The following is an 18,359-nucleotide window of genomic DNA, read 5'->3' on the forward strand; positions in this document are numbered from 1 at the left end:
GGGACAGTGGGGCTGTCACGCAGGGCCTGGAGCCTGTGAAGGAGTTTGAGGCGCGTCCTAGGAAGGAGGAGCTGTTCCTGGTGCTGGCGTGGGAGGCTGGTCTTGCCTCCTTTCTTTTCCTTTCCCTCCAATGCCCATCCTCATAATGCTGCCAATGGGCCCCTTTGCACTTCCCCAGCCACTTCTCTGAGGACTGAATGCAGAGTGCTCAGGCCATCTCGTCCTCTCCCTGGATCTTGTTTGCATTTTCATGGCCAGCTGTTACATCCCACCTTCCAGAAGGGTTTGGGTCCTTTAGGTCTCAAATGCAAGCTGGTGAGGACATGCTCTTGGGCAGGAGGCTGCAGTCACTCATGCTGAGTGCCTCTGTTAAGGTGCATTCTTATTTCCTCTTATTCCTTGTGGGGGCCTGTGGACCCCAGGAGGTTGAGCTTCGGGCTGAATGAAGGCCTGGACTAACTCCCACTGCTTATAACTGTTGCCTGTCCTCTACTCCACTCCAGCCACCTCCATGCAACCCCAAAGCCCCCCTAGGAGGAATCAGGAGGGCACATCCCTTTCCCTCTTTGGACCTCAGTTTCTCCTTCTGTGTTATAGAGAAATATGCTAGTTTTTCTATCCTCATTGTATGGCCCATGGATGCAATATCAGCATCATCGAGGAGCTTCTTAGAAATACAGACTCTCAGGCCCCCCCCAGACTTCCTGAATCAGAATGCAATTTAACAACATCCCTGAGTAATTACTATGCACGTTACAATAGAAGAAGCACTGTTCTAGGTCATTTTTAAACTTAACAAAAAGTCAAAATAAAAACTATAGAATCTCCCTCTCCCTCCAAACTTTCACATATGAAACATGTAAGGGGAGCCCACTCTGTACTTATTCATCACATGAAGAGGGAGAGGGAGGAAGGTGGGAGGGTGGGTTCAAGGACCGGGCTTTATTAGAATGGGCATCAGGAGGGAGGAGGAAAAGAAAAAACAGTTCTGGTGGAAGAAGGTGCAGGGGTGTAACTTATCACTTGAGAGTTCCTGACCAGGAACTTCTAAGGTGTTTTCAGCTCTGACCTCCAGGGTCCTCGGTCTCATGGGTTTGGAAAGATGGACTTGGAAGGAGGGAGCTTGCCAGTGCACAGCCTAGCATGTCTTTCCCTGCTTGTCCCCATCTTGGTGCCCTGCTCTCTTCTCCATGGAATCCCGAAAGGGGAGCCGGTGCTATTCTTAGCGTGACAGGGTGGCAAGAAGAGAACATGCTAGTACATAATTTATGCCTCTGAGTCAACAGGATTACATTCAGGGCTCTCAGAACACGGCTCTCCCTGGGCGGCCTTCGTCACTGCCTTGGCAGATGGGAGGGCACTTCCCAGGTACCATAACCCATCCCTTCCGGCCCTGGCCATTCCCGCTCAGTGCCTCCAGCCTGGGTGAGGAAATGGGTCATGAAATACGACGGTAAGCTAGGAAGAGGAGAGAGTTGCTTTGCTGATGTCCTTTCTTCATTGATCCGCGCATATTTATTGAGCACATATTGCATGTGGTAGGTGTGGGTGACCTGATGAATGAGACGGGACTCTTGCCTTTCAGGAGCTCACACTTTAGTCTGTGAGTAATGCTGCTCCATCATCGCAGGAGTGTATGTGCCAGACCTGATGCTGGGTACTTTGCACACATGAGACCTGATCCTCACAAGCACCCTGCAGGGTAGCAGTTAGGAGACTTACAGAAGAGGAAACTGAGGCTCAGCACACACAAAGCTTGCTGAAGGTCACCACAGGCAGTGATCTCCTCAGCTGGACCTTGAACTCAGGCTAGAACGGAAAGACCATTTCAGATCAAATGGCAGATGGAGTGCTGGGGCTTTGGGAATCCCCTGCGCTGCCCAGTGAGGAGGCCCTTATGGCTGGAAGGACACTAACTGCTGGAGGTTTTCCCCTTCTCTGTGAACCCCGAGTTACTGGAGAAGTCATGTGTGTCCAGAGTTTCTGTCAACCTGGAAGGAAAGGATACGGACACTGTGGGCTGGAGGTCAGAACCATATGGCACAAGGAGATAAGGCCCAAGGAGCCCCCAAATCTGCATTTTGGACACTCCCTGAGGGATTCTGCAGCACGGCCGGCTTTGGACCTGAGCCAGAGAGGGGTTGGGACTTGCCGGAGGCCTCACAATGAGTTGGCGCTCCCAGTCCAGCCTGCAGCTCCCAGCCCGGCCCTTTCCTCCTACTCTTCAGCTGCCCCCAGTATCGGGAAGGGATGACACCAGGGGTGTGGATGCTGGGACATGTGGTGATGCTGGTAGCGGCTGGTCACATTGACAGAGCTGTGCCAGCACCTTGCCTGGTTTATCTGTTTAATTGCAGCAGCAGGAGAAAAGGGGACATTCCCCACAGCATCATGATCCCCTGGGCCACTGGAGCACCAGGTGGCAGATTTGAATGTACCCCTGGAAAAGGGAAGCCATGACTGAGGTGCAGAGATGCTGAGGAGGTGAATTTGAAAGCACACCATTGGTGGTGCTCTCGCCATTCTCCAGTAGCATGTGCCCTCCAGGCAAGGGTTGTCTGGTAACTCCATGACCTGGAGACAGGGCAGGCTGGCGGGAGGGAGACACCTGTGCCCGCCCATGAGGTGCAGGTGCATCTATGCCTGTCTGCCCCCTGAGTACCTGTGTGTCCACGTGCCTACCTGCAGGTGTTCAGCGTGTACACATTCTCGTGTGGGTTCTGCCCTCTGTGTGTGCGCACGTGCACACTCTACTTCAGGTGCAGGTGTAAAGCAAGCAGCAGCTCTGTGTGTGTGTGTGTGTGTGTGCAAGGGAGGAGGTGCTGCTACAGTGAGAAGCTATTGAGAACACGTGTGTTGCAGGGTGTCTGTGTGTGTGTGTGTGTGTGTGTGTGTGTATGTGTGTATGTGTGTGTACAAATGGTTGCAAGGCAGGGGTTCCCTGAGATCCCAAAGGGCAGAGGTAGATGGGCCACTAGAGAACCTGTTTTCCTCATTTGTGTCCCACCTGCATATTATGCGTCCCAGCCTCAGACCTGCCAGGTGCGAGCCTGCCTCCGGACCTTGGCACTCGCTGTTCCCTCTGCCTGGTCGCTCTTTCCCTGGGCACATACATGCTTCCCCCACCCCTCACCTTCTTCACTTCTTTACTCAGATGTGACTTCTCAGTGACATCTACTTTGATTACTGTATTTACCTTTGCAACCACTCCCATCCCTATAGCATTTACCATCTGACTTACTTGTCTAGTTATTCCTATATTTATTGTCTTGCTCCCTATTAGAATGCAAGTAGAGATTTTTGTCTGTTTCCCCTTCATGGCTGTGAATAGTGCCTGGCCCTTAGTTGGTGTGCAATAAATAGTTGAATGAATGAGTCCATGCCTCCCCTATACTTATTTTCTTTAAATTGTCTAACTTTCGTTACTGAAACACCTACTTTTACCTCTTCCTAAGCAGTACTATACATTTCACAGGTTTGGTGTGTTTGTTATACTAATTTTCCAATACACATGTGAAATGTACATAATTAGTAAGATTTTAATTATCAGGGTACCACCTAAATCCTTGTGCTTCCACTAGAGGTGTGGGGGCATCACCCTCTTGGAATTACTGGCCAGTCCTGTCCCTTCTTAGGACACATGAACAAACTAAAGTCCAAAGTGGGTCAGGAACTAGTCCAATGTCTCACCCAAATTGTGACAGGACAGACACTGGAACCAAATCTTCTGATCTCCTGTCTTTTTCTTTTGCAGTTTGAGGGACAGAGGGAGGGCGAGACTGGATAATTCAGCCTCTCCTCCAGCAAGAGACTCCTGCTGGAGGAGAGCCAAATATGCCTGGTAATTGGTGAATGGCATGGGAGCATGGCCGGGTCGGCAGCTTCTGGCACACCCAGGGCCTCGGTGCCCTCCTGGCTGCAGGGCTGTGTACCGAGTGGTAGGAGCCAGCCTCAGCTGCACGTTCCTCCCAAGAGTCTTGGACCTGGGCACTGCTCCAAGGGAGCCTGGGCACTCACATCGCGCAAGAGACAGACCTGGGATTCAAACTCACTTCCCTCTGCTACAGCACATTCGCTAGAGGTTGGCACTGGGGTCCCCTTGCAGAAGATGCCGGGGAGGTGAGGGGCTGAGGGTGAGGGAAGTTGAGCTGTGCCTAATGGTAAGCAGGAGAGTGAGACCAGACCCAGAGAGGGCTGGAGAAGGGAGGGAGACAGACAGAGCCCTAGCCTGGTAGAGTTATGCAGAGATGCGTTTTGTGCAAAAAGGCTGAGTTAAATCCCTCTCAGGTGTGCACAGTGCTATTATTATACTACAGAAATCATTTCTGCATCTCATTTGCTCAGCAGCAGCTCTGGAAAGCAGATTTTATCATCCTTGTTTTACCAATGAGGAAGTTGGCACTCAGAGAGAAGTGATTTACTAAAGGTTGCACAGGGTGCCTTGTTGAGCGAGACCTGTGAGGGGAATAGCCAGCACCACTGGTTGGATTCAGTAAAGGAGGGCTGTCTGGGGGAGGGCAAGTGGGCTGAATGGACATGAGAGTGAGATGCGGAAGGGGAGACCGCTGACCACCCACTGGCCAAATAACCTTGGCAAATCGCAAAACCTTTCTGAGCCTCGGTTTTGTCATCTGTACAGTGGGTATAACAATATGCCCAGTTCACAATTTGAGAAGATAAAATAAAACAACATGAAATAATAATACTTAAACTGAACACCTGGAAAATAAGAAGCGTTCAGTAAACAGCAACCTGAATAATAAAAATGAAGTGCACCTGGCCCCTCACAAGTTTGCCTGGCGTAGGCCACCTGCCATGGCCTAGGGGTGGATTCTCAGGCCTTCTTTGGCAGGTGCCAGGGAGCCTGGGATCCGGAGCTAACGAGCACAGCCTGGAGGCGCCCCGAGGGGCTGCGAGCCCCGTGGGTGAGGACCCCTCCTGGGCAGAAGCAGCAACGACACAGCCTCAGCCCAGGACGGTTCCCTCCGCTGTTCGCTGTTCGCCAGCAGCGCTGCGATTCCAGCGTGCTTGGGACGTCATTACCATTCCTCCTGCGTTTTTTCCTCCCAAGTTATTTATTTTTCTGTGAGGAAGGAATGTGGGGAATTTACCACAGGGCGCTGGCTTTCGCTTTCGGCTGCTGGGCGGCCTCGTCTGTAAGAGGGAAGCCGCGGAGACAGATGGCGGAGGCTGCAGAGGCTGCGGTAGTAGAGGGTCCTGGCTGAATATGTGGCCCTGGCAGTTGGGCAGTTATGTAACCCACCCAGAGGCCCACGGCAGACACCTCAGTGCCTCTGGCCTCTGGGCATGAGCCTTGTAATTTCATAGCTCCTATGGAATTCTACTTGGACCAATCCATTCACCCTCAGCCTCTGGGCAAGCCCACCAGGTGTGCTCCCCTGGCAAAGGTGCCTTCCTGTCCACCTGGTCTTGATTTGGGGTATGGGTGGGATGTGAGTAGGGGAGTGGGGTGGGATTGCCCTGAGCCTTCCAGCCTCTGCTGGGCTGTCCCATTGCTTGGAATGCCTCCGCATCTCCATCTTTCAAGACCTAGAGCACATGCCACCCCCTCCAGGAATATTTCCCAGATTGCTTCATCCTAATTCATCTCACTCTTAGGCTCTATATTCTCCTGGCACCTAGTAGAATATTCTGCTCTCAGGTCTAACACTGTGATGTGCTAGTTCATCTCCCTGTTCACCCACCGACTTGTTGCTCCCTCTCTCCTTCCTTCTCCCCCTGCCCCCCAGGAACCACCCTCTAGATCACTGATCTAGAATCTAGACATATCTGGGATCTAGACGACTCTAGAATTCGTCGGCCGGGAGGAACGGTGGAACAAAAGGTGAAGGTGGCTTTGGACTGTGGGAGTCTCCTCCTTCAGTCATTTATCTACTCCACACTTATTAAACCTCTGGGAGTGATGGCCTCTGCTGAGTCGGGCATTTACAGAGGATGGAGACCAGCTGCTGCCCCAGGCTACGAAAGGGCCAAGAGGACGAGCTACATCTTTGCAGGGGCCCCAGAGTAGCCTGGGCTGGGGGCTGGGGACCCAGAAATGACCTAGGCCCAGCCCTTCCCCTAACAAAGGCACAGTTTAGGGGAAACCGGCACTCCCCCGCCCTGGTTCGTCACCTTTTTGTCTCCTGGATTAAGTGTTTCCTTTGGAAGGGAGGGTGTGGCCGTCCTTTCTGTGCATCCAAGGCTCCTGGGGCTAGGATATTGGAGGCTGAGGCAGTAAGAAGGCTTAGGGGGCAGGCCTGGCTTAGCAGGGCTGGACTGCGAGGTGGGAGCCTGGCTGCGAGCTTGGCTCTCGGTGAACCAACCCTTGCCAGTTTGCTGTACAACTGGGGCTGAGCCTGCCCCTCTCTGGGTCACCATTTCCAAGTCCCTGAAAATCTAATAGTAGATTAGTATTTAGGCCGGTAGAAAAGGCAGGAGGGAAGTGGTGGCGCCTGGCCCCTGGAAGAGGTCGACCCCACAGCAGGACCTGGTCAGCCCACAGTGGGGCTGCAGGGAGAACTGCCAGCCAAGGCCCAAACCAACTTAGGAGTCTGTCGTAGGCTCCCCCCAACACACCCATCCTGCTCTGCCTGATCCCAACTCGCTGCCCGCAGGCAGATAGCAGGAGTTGGGTCAGGCCCAGCCTCCTTCCCCTCCAGTCGTGGTTTCTGAGCTTTCTTTTTTCTGCAATAGTCTTCCTGCTCTGATGCTCCTGGGCAAGGTTGAGAAGGGGAGGAGCACTGACTTAGGAGTCTGGATGGACTGATGAGGGCTTTCTGGAGGAAATGGCAGTTGGGCTGGGCCTGGGACAGTGGGTGGGGAACGTGAGTGTGCTCTGTGGGCAGAGCTCTTTAGGAGGAGGTGCCCAGGCTTGGGATCAGTCAGACTCCCGGCGGTAATTCCACTCTGTCTGCCCATTGCTGACTGACTGTAGGACCTGGGGTGAGTTCACTAATTTTCGGGATCTCATTTTCCTCCTCTGGCAAACAGGTAAGGGAGCCTCCCTTATGAGCTGCTGTGAGGATTCAATAAGAAAATACATGTGAAACCGTTAGTTAGCCTGGTGCGAACCGTTAGTTAGTGTCTGGTGCTCCTCACATGTTGGCTACTGTCTTCCTCATCAACTTCACTATTCTGTGAGCACTGCCGAAGGTGTGGGGGCTCAGGGAGGAACACGGCGCCCCTGCCCTCGAGCCTCTGGCAGCCTGTGGGGAGAAAGTAGATCCAAACCCCGATTGCTGCAAAGCAAGACATTGGGAGGGGGCAGTGTGGCCCAAGTGATGGGCCCTGGACTTGACCCTGGGCCACCCTGGGTTTGAATGCCAACTGTGCCTCTGACTAGCTGTGCCCCCTTGAGCAAGTCACTTCACCCCTCTGAGCACTTCTTCTCCAATACGGAAATGAGGGTCCTGCTGACCTCTTGGGTTGCTGTAAATGAAGCAAGGGCCTGGCATGTGGCAAGCGTGCCCCAAAGGGTAACTCTCACTAAAATGAATAAAGTGCAAAGTAAAGAGGTTATTGAGTGGTACATATAAAATACTGGTGGGTCGGGGGAGGCTTTTTGGAGGGGATCGTAGCATCCGAGTTAGGTGGGCAGGCTGGAGCATACAGAAAGGATGTGAAACAAAGAAGGGCTCCCGTTGGAGGTGTCTGTGCAAACCCCACAGTGGAGGCAGGAATTTACAGCACAGGTACGGGAACCACAAGCCACTGGGTTCCCTCTGGTCATTGGTGAGTGTGCACAGAGCAGGGTAGCAAGTTCTCAGGTGGGCCCTGACGTCAGGGGCCCTGAATGCAAGTCCTCATGGGGAGGCAGGAGAGAGACATGAGTGGAGCCCAGCTGAAGAAAATGAATCTGGCAGTGTGGGGTGGGTAGATTGGCGGGGGAGAGACTGGAGGTGGAGAGGCCATGTAAAAGGCTGTTGCAAAATCGGTTTTCCTGATAAAGAGCTGGGCTGAGTCATCTGTGGAAGAGAAAAGTCACATCCAGCTCCTCCGCCTGGCTGTCGATGTGGGATTTTCCTCTCAGTCAGTGAGGCCATTGGCTGCCTTTCCTGGAGGCTTTGAGAACCGAGGTCGGCTCAGCACCCAGGAAAAAGCTGGGCTGCAGGGAGGACCCAACCAGAGTGAGTAAGGCAAGCACTCAGAGGTGCCTTTGTGGTTTGGGGTGTGTGGCTTAGGGCATACGGCATCCCTCTCTGGTCTCAGTTCCCTTCTGGGCATCAAGGGAGAGGCATATGGTGACTTCTGCCAGCCTGTTAGAGGCAAGGCAGGAGCTAGTTCTGGGGCCCCCATTCCCATTTCTAGCATCGCCCATGTCCTGGTAGTCCTTCCCACCTTAGTATGAATTATTGTTTTCCCGAGAGGAGATCTGGCAGTCTGCCGGGACTCAGTTAGGTTGCACTCCCCAGGATTTGGCATGGACGGAGAACTCCCCCAGGAATAGAGTCTGTGTCATTTCCTCCTTTTAACTGGGAGGATATGGGACAGAGGCTGGCAAGGTAGCCAGGTCATTACTCAGGCCCAGTTCATCTTCCTGCCCCCAGCTGAGCCAGAGGTTGTACAGCGGCCAGCCATTGGTTCCTTCCTGACCCCACCAGGGGGGCAGTTCACCCAGCCTGTTTACCTGTCCCGTTGCCAGGACTCCCCGGCTGCCACAGTGGGCTGCCTCCAGCCAGCCTCTATTCCTACCTCTGGCTCCCTGTCCCACTCCACCCTACCCAGGGCCTGGACACTCCCATTGACGGCAGCCGTGTGAAGAAACATTTCCTTGAATTCTCTCCCCGTCTTGACCTTCTGCTCTGGACTCCCTTCCCCTGGCCTATCTCCCTCCTTCGTCCAGACAGGCCTGATGGTGGGTAGAACAGGCAGCTGCCTGCAGAGCTGATGGGGTGGGAGGAAGGGTGTATCCCTGTCTGAGCACAGCTAGAACTCAGGTCTCCGGACTCCTGACACCATGCTCTTCCCCTCCGCTAGTCTTGTATGTCCTAGCAGTCATTTCTACCATAGTAAGAATGAGTTCATCAGCTCTTCTGAGAGGAAGAAGGGAGAGAAAGAATGAGTTGTTCAAGGCAGCTGAATATGCAGGGGAGAGGGCGCTGCTGGGGGCATTGATCATGAGATGAGGACACAGAGGGTTCGGCAGACCCTTGTCCAGGGCACGGGAGCCTCTGTTGGTGCCCACCCTCCACAGTCAGGGTCTGGAGGGCGGAGTGGTTAAGAAATGAGGCTCCACACCCGGAATTTGAGTTTGGAATTCCAGCTCTCCTACTTACAAGTTGTATGACCCTGGGCAAGTCTCTCTGAGCTCCGGTTTCGTCTGCAAACTGGGAAGAGTAAGAATTGTCTCCGGGGGTTGTTGGGAGGATCGGACAAGACGATGAGTGTGAAGTGCAGAGCACAGCACCTGGGCTGCAGTGACGGCTCCAGCCACTGCAACCTTATGCTAACGCCGCTCAGGGCTGCCTGCTCCCCCCACCCCACCCCACCTTAGGGATTTCATCCTGTTGAATCTTGGTCTCCTGTCCCTGGGCAGCTCTTCCTTGTGCCTGTCCTCACACCTGCGTCTCCTGGAGGCCTGTTTTCAAAGCTCCTGATCCATTGTCCAGGGTGGGTCTTTAAGAGCCAGCACCCCAACCTGGCCCTGCAGAGACTTAGAGAATGGGGGATGTATCATGACTTTCACAGGTGTAGGCTACAGCTGGGAAGACTGGGGGCTCAGCGGGGTTCCTGCCCCCTATGGCCCTTGGCCACCTCCTGCCTCTCTGATGCCAGGGAGTACAATCTTGGACTCCCTGGCTGGGCATTTCCAGGGGTGGCAGTTCCCTAGTCTGGGGAATTTTGGATGGAACTGCCTCCCCTGGTGCCCTGCAGTGGGGGACCCTGGAGTGCCCGTAGTTTGCCCAGCCCCCCTTCTCTCAGCTTTGTTTATGCAGGGTGGCAAAAACCGTCTGGATTACTGGCTGGGTCTGGTCCAAGCCTCCTGCCGAATTCCTTTTCGGTGGAGTCACTGCAGGCTGGGGTTGGGGGCACGGGAGCTTTATCGGGGACGTCTCTCCCCTGGCCTTTTCTGCCATGTTTCTCTCATCCCAGAACAGCAGAATGGGGGAGGCTCCAAGCCTAGCTGGGGGTCAGCAGACGGGGTCCAGGCCCATGGCCTCCTCTGTGACTCTTTCCTTCTCTAAGCCTCCCAGGACAGCTTATCCCTGAGGGCCTTCATGCTCTGTCATTTGAGCATTTTCTAAACCCATGACCTTTAGAACCAGCCTAGGGACAGGACTGAAACAGAAGTGAGGAGAAATACAGAGAAGTGCAGGGACATGAGGAGTTCTGGATTATTCAAGCACTGAAGCACTTTCTATGAGCCTCGCACTGTGGGAACCTGCTGGTCAGAAAGCGGGGTGCTCTGGGGAGTCACGCAGAGCCAGGGGTGAACCAGCTCCACTACGTTCTGGCTCTGTGACCTTAGGCAGCTCACTTTGCCTCTCTGAGGCTTGGTTTTCTCATCACTAAAAAGTGGATAATAGTTTGTGCTTCATGGAGAGGGTTGTCATGGGAATTGAATAAGACAGTATGCGTAAGGCACACGTCTAGGCACACAGCAAGAAGCCAGTGAGTGTTAGCTGCGGTTGCTGCATTGTGTCATAAGAAATATCGGTGGGACTAGGAACGTTTATCCCGACCATGCCCCGCGGGGATGTGCCTGTGAATCTCTGCAGGGCTGTCAGGCTGGAAAGAGGAAGCTTGTTCTCTGTGGCAATAGGGGCAGAACCACTTGGAGAGGTGGTTAACGTAAGGAGCAACTTTGTAGCTGAGGAATGTTTACCAGTGGAAGGCACCTCTTCAGGGTAGTGAGTTCCTTGTCCATTGAGTGTGTGAACACAGGCTTATACCCACAGGGGCATGGTTTTAGGGACACAGAAATTGGACCCAGTGACAGCCATCTCTGCGACTCTGAGGTTCTGTGATTTGGGGCAGTAATCCCTGTCCCCTGCCCCAGAACTCTGGAATCCCCTGCTGTGTGACCTTAAAAGCATCAACCTCTCTTCTGAGGACCCCAACCTGTGGAGTGAATCTCCTTTGCTAGAAGAAGCTCTGAGCCCTTCCGGGGAGTAGAGTGGGGTCACCAATACCAGCTCATCCCAGGGCAGCAGGAGCCCTCTTCCCCCCCAACCTGGCTTGATGACAGTAAGCCACGTGGCATTCCTGAGCTCATTGTAGCCCCCCAATCCTAACGTTAGTGCTTTTATCACCTTCTCAGTTAAGGAAACTGAGTCTGAAAGGTTCAGTGACTTGCCAGGGTCATACAGCTAGTAAATGGCAGAGCCCAGATCTGGGCCAGGAGACCTGGTTTCTAAGCAGAGCAGAGGACAGAGACACTGCATGAGCCCAGCACCTCTCAGGGCCTTCCTGAGGGACTGGCTTCCCCAACCTAAGCTCCACCTAGGTGAGCAGACTGGCTAAACGCCCAAACCCTTCATCCTTTATAGATGGGGTGATGCAGGCAAGAGAGGAGCCCTACCAGGAGGGAGCAGGGGGCAGCGGCACATGGCGCAGGCTGTGTGCCCTCACTGTTCTGGACAGGTGGGCACAGGTGTGTGCGTTTGGGGGGTGGGGAGCCAGGTCCTGATGGGAAGAAGAAAGGAGGTTGGGGCCAGAGAGCGTGTGGCCGCTGGCCTGGTCCCAGTGAAACTGCTCTCTGTGGCCACTCTGCTCTGTGCGGCCTCCCTGCTGACCCTGGTGGGAGCTCTACCCTGTGCCACTCTCTGGACCTCAGTTTCCCCATCTATAAAATGGGAGTGGTGGTGAAATCACTCCTCCAAAAGGGCCTTTCCAGCTCTGCGAGTCCATGAATTCTGAGCCTCCCTGGCAGGATGCCTAGAAAGATTGTCCCTGGAGAGTCACTCAGCATGTCATGGCCAGTGCTAATGAGGGCAAGGGAGGAGGGAGAGCAAGGTCAGATTCCTCAAGAACTAATTAGCTTCCCACAGTGGGGGCAAAGGGGAGTGACGGAGGGAGGAATTTTCCCAGCCACTGAGTGAGCTGCTCACCCTGGCCACATCCTGTCCCATCCATCTGTCCATCGGTCAGTTTGTTCATGCAGTCATTTGTTTAGACATTGTTCAATAAGCATAAATTGAGCACCGACTTTGTGCCAGCTGGGTACTGGGGATATAAAAAGAAATGGTTGCGTGCAGTGAACTTACAGGTTTATGGGGGTCTGACCTCAGCCTGATCCCTGACCTCAGGCCTCAGACTGAATGAACTCTGACCTCCACGGACTCTGTCCCCTATGTGTCCCAAAGGGACATTTTGGGATAAGCAGGCAGCATGGGATGTGAACCCAAAGAGAACTGGTTCTGACTCGAGCTTTGCCCCCCTTTGCTATGTGACTTTGGGTGCGTTATTTACACGTCTCAACCTCATATTCCGCTTCTGTAAAACAGGGGCAAGTACTGCTTGTCTCCTAGAGTTCTTGTGAGAATATAATGAAGTAATGCAACGTTCTAATATAGTTGCTGCTGAAATTAGCCCAATTCATTACTTTTATAATATTAAAATATGAGATTTTTAAAATGATTGTTTACATAAAAATGGGAAGAAATTCTGCAAGGACATAGAAAAATAATAATAACTCTTCTTACCTGATGTGTAGTGTGTGCAGCTCAGGTAGAGGGACATTTGTCACTGTATACCTTTTTACTTTTTTTATTTTTTAGAGCATGTGAATGTATCACGTATTCTAATAAGACGTAGTGTCAGTGTTAGCAAAAGACTATATTATGAGTTTGAAAGTATAAAGGATCCTAAGAAAGACACATAGACAATGTCCCAGGGATTCGGTCACGCATTCAGTCATGCTTACTGAGTGCCCACTTTATGCTAGGCACTATTCTAGGGGGCAGGGGTAGAGTGCTGAACAAATCAAGCAAGATCATTGCCCCCTTAGAGCTTAGGTTGTGGGTGGGAGACATCATAAACAAGGACACGTGGAAAGAAGTTAATCCTGAATTGTGGCCAATGCCATGAAGAAAATAAAATAATGGCAGACGATAGGAAAGAGGAAGGCTCCTCCAGAGAGGTGACATTCAAGTGAGTCCTGAGTAGCAAGAAGGAACCCACATGGAATGCCACCTGGGAAAAGATTGTTCCAAACAGAGGGAACAACAAGTGCAAAGGCCCTGGGGCAGGAACAAACTTGTCATTTTCAAGGCAAAGAAAGCCAGCAAGGCAGTGCCTAGTGAGAGAGGAGTCAGGGATGTAGTGGAGCCTGGACTGCTGGGTGAGGTGTTCTTCCTGAGTTTGGTAAAGTGCTGTATCAGCAACCTTCAGGGGAACTCCAAATGAGGGGCCAGTTAATCCTGAAAGGATTACAAAGGTGGTGGCATTTGAGTTGGGCCATGATGGTTGGGTTGAGGATCTTTAGGAGTAGCGGGGATTCTAGTGAGTAAAGATCAAATGCAGAGGAAAAGACCCTCTGTAGGAGGGTACGGTGATCATCTGACTATCTGTGTACCCCATGGCTCTGCATTCCCGTTTGCTAACTGGGCCCCTGTCCTTCCCTGCAGCATTGGGCCGGAGCACTAGCCTCACCGAGAAGGATCTGAAAGAGGCCAAGGCTCGCAGCCAGCAGATCGCTGCCCAGCTGACCACCCCTCCCAGCTCCAACTCCCGCGGGGTCCAGCTCTTCAACAGGCGCCGGCAGAGGGTGAACGAGTTTACCTTGGAGAGCCACGGCCGGAGGGGGGGACAGAAGCCCATCCAGGAGTCCCTCAGAGTGCCCCCTGCCAGCCCCACAGGCCATGCCCCAGGCTTCAGCCTGAGTACCACCTCACTCCCCGAGCCCGGCCCTCCAAGGAACCCCGACTGCCAGAGCCCTGACGTAGGGATCTCTGGTCACAGCATGGAGGGGTGCTCAGAGGAAGCCAGCTTGTTGCGGCACCTGGAGAAGGTGGCCAGTGAGGAGGAAGAGGTACCACTGGTGGTCTATTTAAAGGAGAATGCAGCCCTGCTGATGGCCAATGGGCTTCACCTGTCCCAGAACCGAGAAGCCCAGCAGACCCCACCAACCCTGCCTCCGGCTGAGGTCCACAGCCCAACTGCAGACGTCAACCAAAACCTTCCCTCACCCAGTGCCACACTCATCACACCAGCTTCTAACAGTAACCACAGCCCGCCAGCCACAGATGTTAACCAGAACCCACCGGCCGCTGTGACCCCTCAGAGCCGGCCGCTTTCTAGCATCCAACAGAATTCTTCAGACGCACAACTCCCACCAAATGGCACAGTGACAGATTCTAAGCCCAGCACCCTGTGTGCTAGTGGGCCACCCCAGGAGCTGGCTGTGGAGGCGAGATCCAGCACACTCCTAATTGAGAAGGTATCAGCTCCACCTGCCAGCACCTTCTCCAGAGAAGCTGCTCCCATCTCCAGTTCGGGGCCCCCAGCCCCCGATTTCACGTCCAGCGCCCTGCTCAGCGATGTCCAGCCCAGTGCCCCAGCAGCCGCAGCCGAACAAGAGACAGCCCGGCAGACCGTTGCCACCACACCCACCAAGCTGTACAGCGAGGTCCACCTCACGCTGGCCAAGCCCCCATCCGTGGTCAACAGGACGGCCAGGCCCTTTGGGATCCAGGCACCAGGGAACACCAGCCAGATGGAGCGGAGCCCCATGGTAGAGAGACGACATCTCGGGGGGAAGGCCCCAGCTCCCCAGTCCCACAGCATGGCAGACAGGAGCCCTCGACCACAGAGACACGTAATGTCCCACAGCCCCATGGTGGAGAGGAGGCCTGTGGCGCAGCGAAGCCCTGCCTTGGAGAGACGCCCTTTGGGGAACTTCACGCCACCCCCCACCTATGCCGAGACCTTGTCCACAGCCCCCCCGGCTTCCCGGGTTAGGTCTCCCCCCTCTTACTCTGCCCTGTACCCCAGCTCTGACCCTAAGCCTTCCCATCTGGCTCTCCAGGTGGTTCCCACCAGCAAGACGGGCATTTTGGAGGAGTCAATGGCCCGAAGGGGCAGCCGGAAATCCATGTTCACCTTCGTGGAGAAGCCCAAGGTGACCCCGAATCCAGACCTGCTGGACCTGGTACAGACGGCTGATGAGAAGCGGAGGCAGAGGGACCAGGGAGAGGCCGGGCTGGAGGAAGAGCCCTTTGCGCTGGGAGCCGAGGCCTCCAACTTCCAGCAGGAGCCAGCGCCCCGGGACAGAGCCAGCCCCACCGCGACCGAGGATGTTCTCCCCGAGTGGGCCTCCTGCCTCAAGTCCCCACGCATCCAGGCCAAACCGAAGCCCAAACCCAACCAGAACCTGTCCGAGGCCTCTGGGAAGGGGGCTGAGCTCTACGCTCGCCGCCAGTCCCGCATGGAGAAGTACGTCATCGAGTCTTCGGGCCATGCTGACCTGGCTCGCTGCCCTTCACCCACTATGTCCCTGCCGTCATCCTGGAAGTACTCCATAAATGCCCCTGGCAGCCTCCGCGTGGCATCCCGAAGCCCAGCTCGGACCCCGCCTGCCTCCCTCTACCACGGCTACCTGCCTGAGAATGGAGTCCTGCGCCCGGAGCCCACCAAGCAGCCGCAGCCACCGTACCAGCTGCGGCCCTCGCTCTTTGTCCTGTCTCCCGTCAAGGAACCTGCCAAGGCCTCTCCAAGAGCCACCTCACCCGCCAAGCCAAGCTCCCTGGACCTGGTGCCCAGCCTGCCCAAGGCGACCCTCCCTCGGTCACCTGCCCTGCCTCGGCCCTCCCGGTCCTCCCCAGGCCTCTACCCGGCCCCTGGCCAGGATGGCCTCCAGCCCACCACCATGAGCCCCACCTACAGCAGTGATATCTCCCCCGTGTCTCCCTCCAGGGCCTGGTCCCCCCGAGCCAAGCAGGCCCCCAGGCCTTCCTTCTCCACTCGGAATGCTGGGATCGAGGCTCAGGTGTGGAAGCCTTCCTTCTGCTTCAAGTAACGGACCCCACAGGGATCCCACTGCCTGTCAGGGCCCCCTCTCTGAGGGCAGGATGGAGAGCAGATGTGGCAGGAAGTGTCACAGGGCTGAGCCAGGAGTATGGACGCAGGGCTCAAGGCTAATGCTGCCACCAGCTAGCTTTGTGATGTTAAGCAAGTGACCTCCCCTCTCTGAGTTGCAGCTGCCTGTTCCCTACCACGAGGGAACTCCATGTCTGAGGGACGTGAAGTCTGCTACTGTGTGGGGAGGAGGGTCATGGAGAGACAGTCCCTGATGCGGCTGGGGGTTCCTTTGGCCTTCGTGAGCTGTAGGGATGCCAGCGTCTTGCTGGGGAATGGCCTAGAAGGGGGCCCTAGCAGGGGCTTCTGGAGCAAAGAGCCTGCCAGTGCCTGTGGAACCAGCCAGCCAAGGGGCTGTCTCGTCAGCTTTCCCCGTGGGGCCACCCTCACTGTGGCCTCAACTCCTGGCATTTTTCTTGCCTGTTGCTGGATTCTCACCTCCACGGGTCTGTCTCTTCCACCTCTGCCTTCTGGACACCGTTTCCTCTCCTCTGCTTCAGAGAGCTTTGCCTCGGCCTCCACATTTTCTCCTGTCCTGGGTTCTTCTGCTGGATGATGACTCAGCCCACCACTGCTGCCTGACGCTTTTCCTGCTCTGCTGCTCAGCTGCCTCCATGCCCTCTCCAAACACCTGGCTCTGCTTTGGGGACAGTTAAAACAGTTCATCCCAGACCTCCGTCCTGGTTCTACCTGGCTTGCCCTCACTGTTCTGGGGTAGGGAGGTCGCGGGGGATCCCTGACAGGAGAGCTCTGTAGGAGGGTGTGGGGTGCGGCAAGGAGAGAGGCCCCTAGCCATGTATCCATTGCTGTTTTGGCTTCAACCTCAGCCGAGATCTGCCCGATTTAAAGCAGCCATCTTCGTACAACGGAAGGGGCCACAGGGAGAGAGGCAGGAGAGGAGGGTTCTGGTCCCACCTCAGCCTCCCATTTGCTGTGTGACTTTGGCCAAGCCACTTTCCGTTTCTGGGCCTCAGTTTTCTTATTTATACAATAGGGACCCTAGCAGCCGTGACAATTTGTGAGGATTGAGAGGATAGGCTGGTGCTTTGGGAGAAAGGCCTTGTAAGTGATAAGACAGTCCCCTGGGAAGAGAGGGAAAGGAAATGGGCAGTTGCCACAGTACAGATGCAGGTTAGATGTCTGCAAGAGCATCCTGAGGAAGGTGCAGCTGGAATGAGCTGCTGTAGGAGCCAGGGGCTCAGAAGTGTAGGCTGGGATGGCTGAGGCACAGCGTTGCCTAGAGGCAGTGGGGACATGGCAAGGGCTGGAGCAGGACCACAGCAGCTCAGTGGCACAGGATGGAGACTTTAAGATTTTGAGGAAAAGGCTGGGAGTAAGAGACTGACTCCATGTGTATATTTGAGTCTCAGTTTTCCTATTCGTAATACAGTGAGGTTATTGAGTCAGATAGTCTGAGAGCCTCACCACCTCTGACACCTTTGATGGGTAGCAGCCCCCCAAAACCAGGCTTTGTGGGGGTGAGAGAATACAGACACAAGAGGCAGAATTCAGATGGAAACTTCCCAAGGCTGGGGCCGACCGAGCACCACCCACTTTCTCTTTCCCAGCCCTATTTCTGGGCTCCCCAGCGGGAAGAGGGGTGGTGGAGGCGGTGCCCATGCTGGGCTGAGCCTGCAGTTTTCGTGAGCTCCAGGCTCATCTCCATGGGAACAGGGGGTGGCTTCCCAGTGAATTCATTCTGCCCAGAACACAGGGGCACATGTGGGGGAGTCGTGAGTGAGCTCAGCTCCTTCATGCCAGGCCACTCCCAGGACAGATTAAAGCCCCTGCCCCTAGACCACTGCTCCCTTCAATTCTTGAGGGCCAGCAATGGAAGAGCCCACCATCCATCCTGCAACTCCTGCAGCCAGGCTGGCAGAGCCCTTCCCCAACTTTGTTTTCTCTCCTGTTGTCAATACACTCTGCCTCAAATCTGTCTTGCTTCTTTCTTTCTTTCGCGCTCGCTAAATGGTGGTTAGGTCTCTCTCCCACCTCCGATTCTGGCCTGGGAAGTAGGGTGGGACTGCTCAGTTACTGTGTGTGAACGTGTGGTGTGTTTCGGTGCTGCCTGTATCTGCTGTGTGTCTGGATCAGCAGTGGGGACAGATGAGTGCTGGCTTGGAAGCGAGGGCTGCCCTCTCTTCCCCAGGAACCAGAATCCTATGGAAATCACGTTCTTCTGTTTTCTCTTTCGGAGTTTGGCCAAAAAGACTTAGGAGAATGGGGAAAACCCACAACCTTTCATAGTGCAAGTTTGAGTTCTTCAAATGTGGGATCTAAATGCCGTTAGCCAGAGCAATACACTTTCCCATTTCGTCAGGTCCCCTCCTCCTCGCCCT

The 18,359-nt window shown here is 54.7% G+C and overlaps 1 protein-coding gene across 11 annotated transcripts in view; it reads left to right on the plus strand.

Moving 5' to 3' along the window:
• SYNPO (synaptopodin) overlaps window positions 1-18,359 on the plus strand; it is a 63,389-nt gene that overhangs the window by 39,721 nt on the left and 5,309 nt on the right. For 4 of the 11 annotated variants that reach the window (XM_088798737.1, XM_088798736.1, XM_019734373.3 and 1 more), the window contains one exon: window positions 13,572-15,931. In XM_088798737.1, the coding sequence (XP_088654863.1) occupies window positions 13,572-15,931 (2,360 nt within the window). Of the gene's footprint in view, window positions 1-6,856; window positions 6,994-7,991; window positions 8,130-13,571; window positions 17,957-18,359 lie in introns of those variants that run through there. The other 7 variants (XM_088798738.1, XM_074313785.2, XM_074313784.2 and 4 more) reach the window with 4 other exon arrangements.

Source organism: Rhinolophus sinicus, chromosome 5, assembly GCF_057876585.1.
Source record: "Rhinolophus sinicus isolate RSI-liver-muscle chromosome 5, RSI-T2T, whole genome shotgun sequence".
NCBI lineage: Eukaryota > Metazoa > Chordata > Mammalia > Chiroptera > Rhinolophidae > Rhinolophus > Rhinolophus sinicus.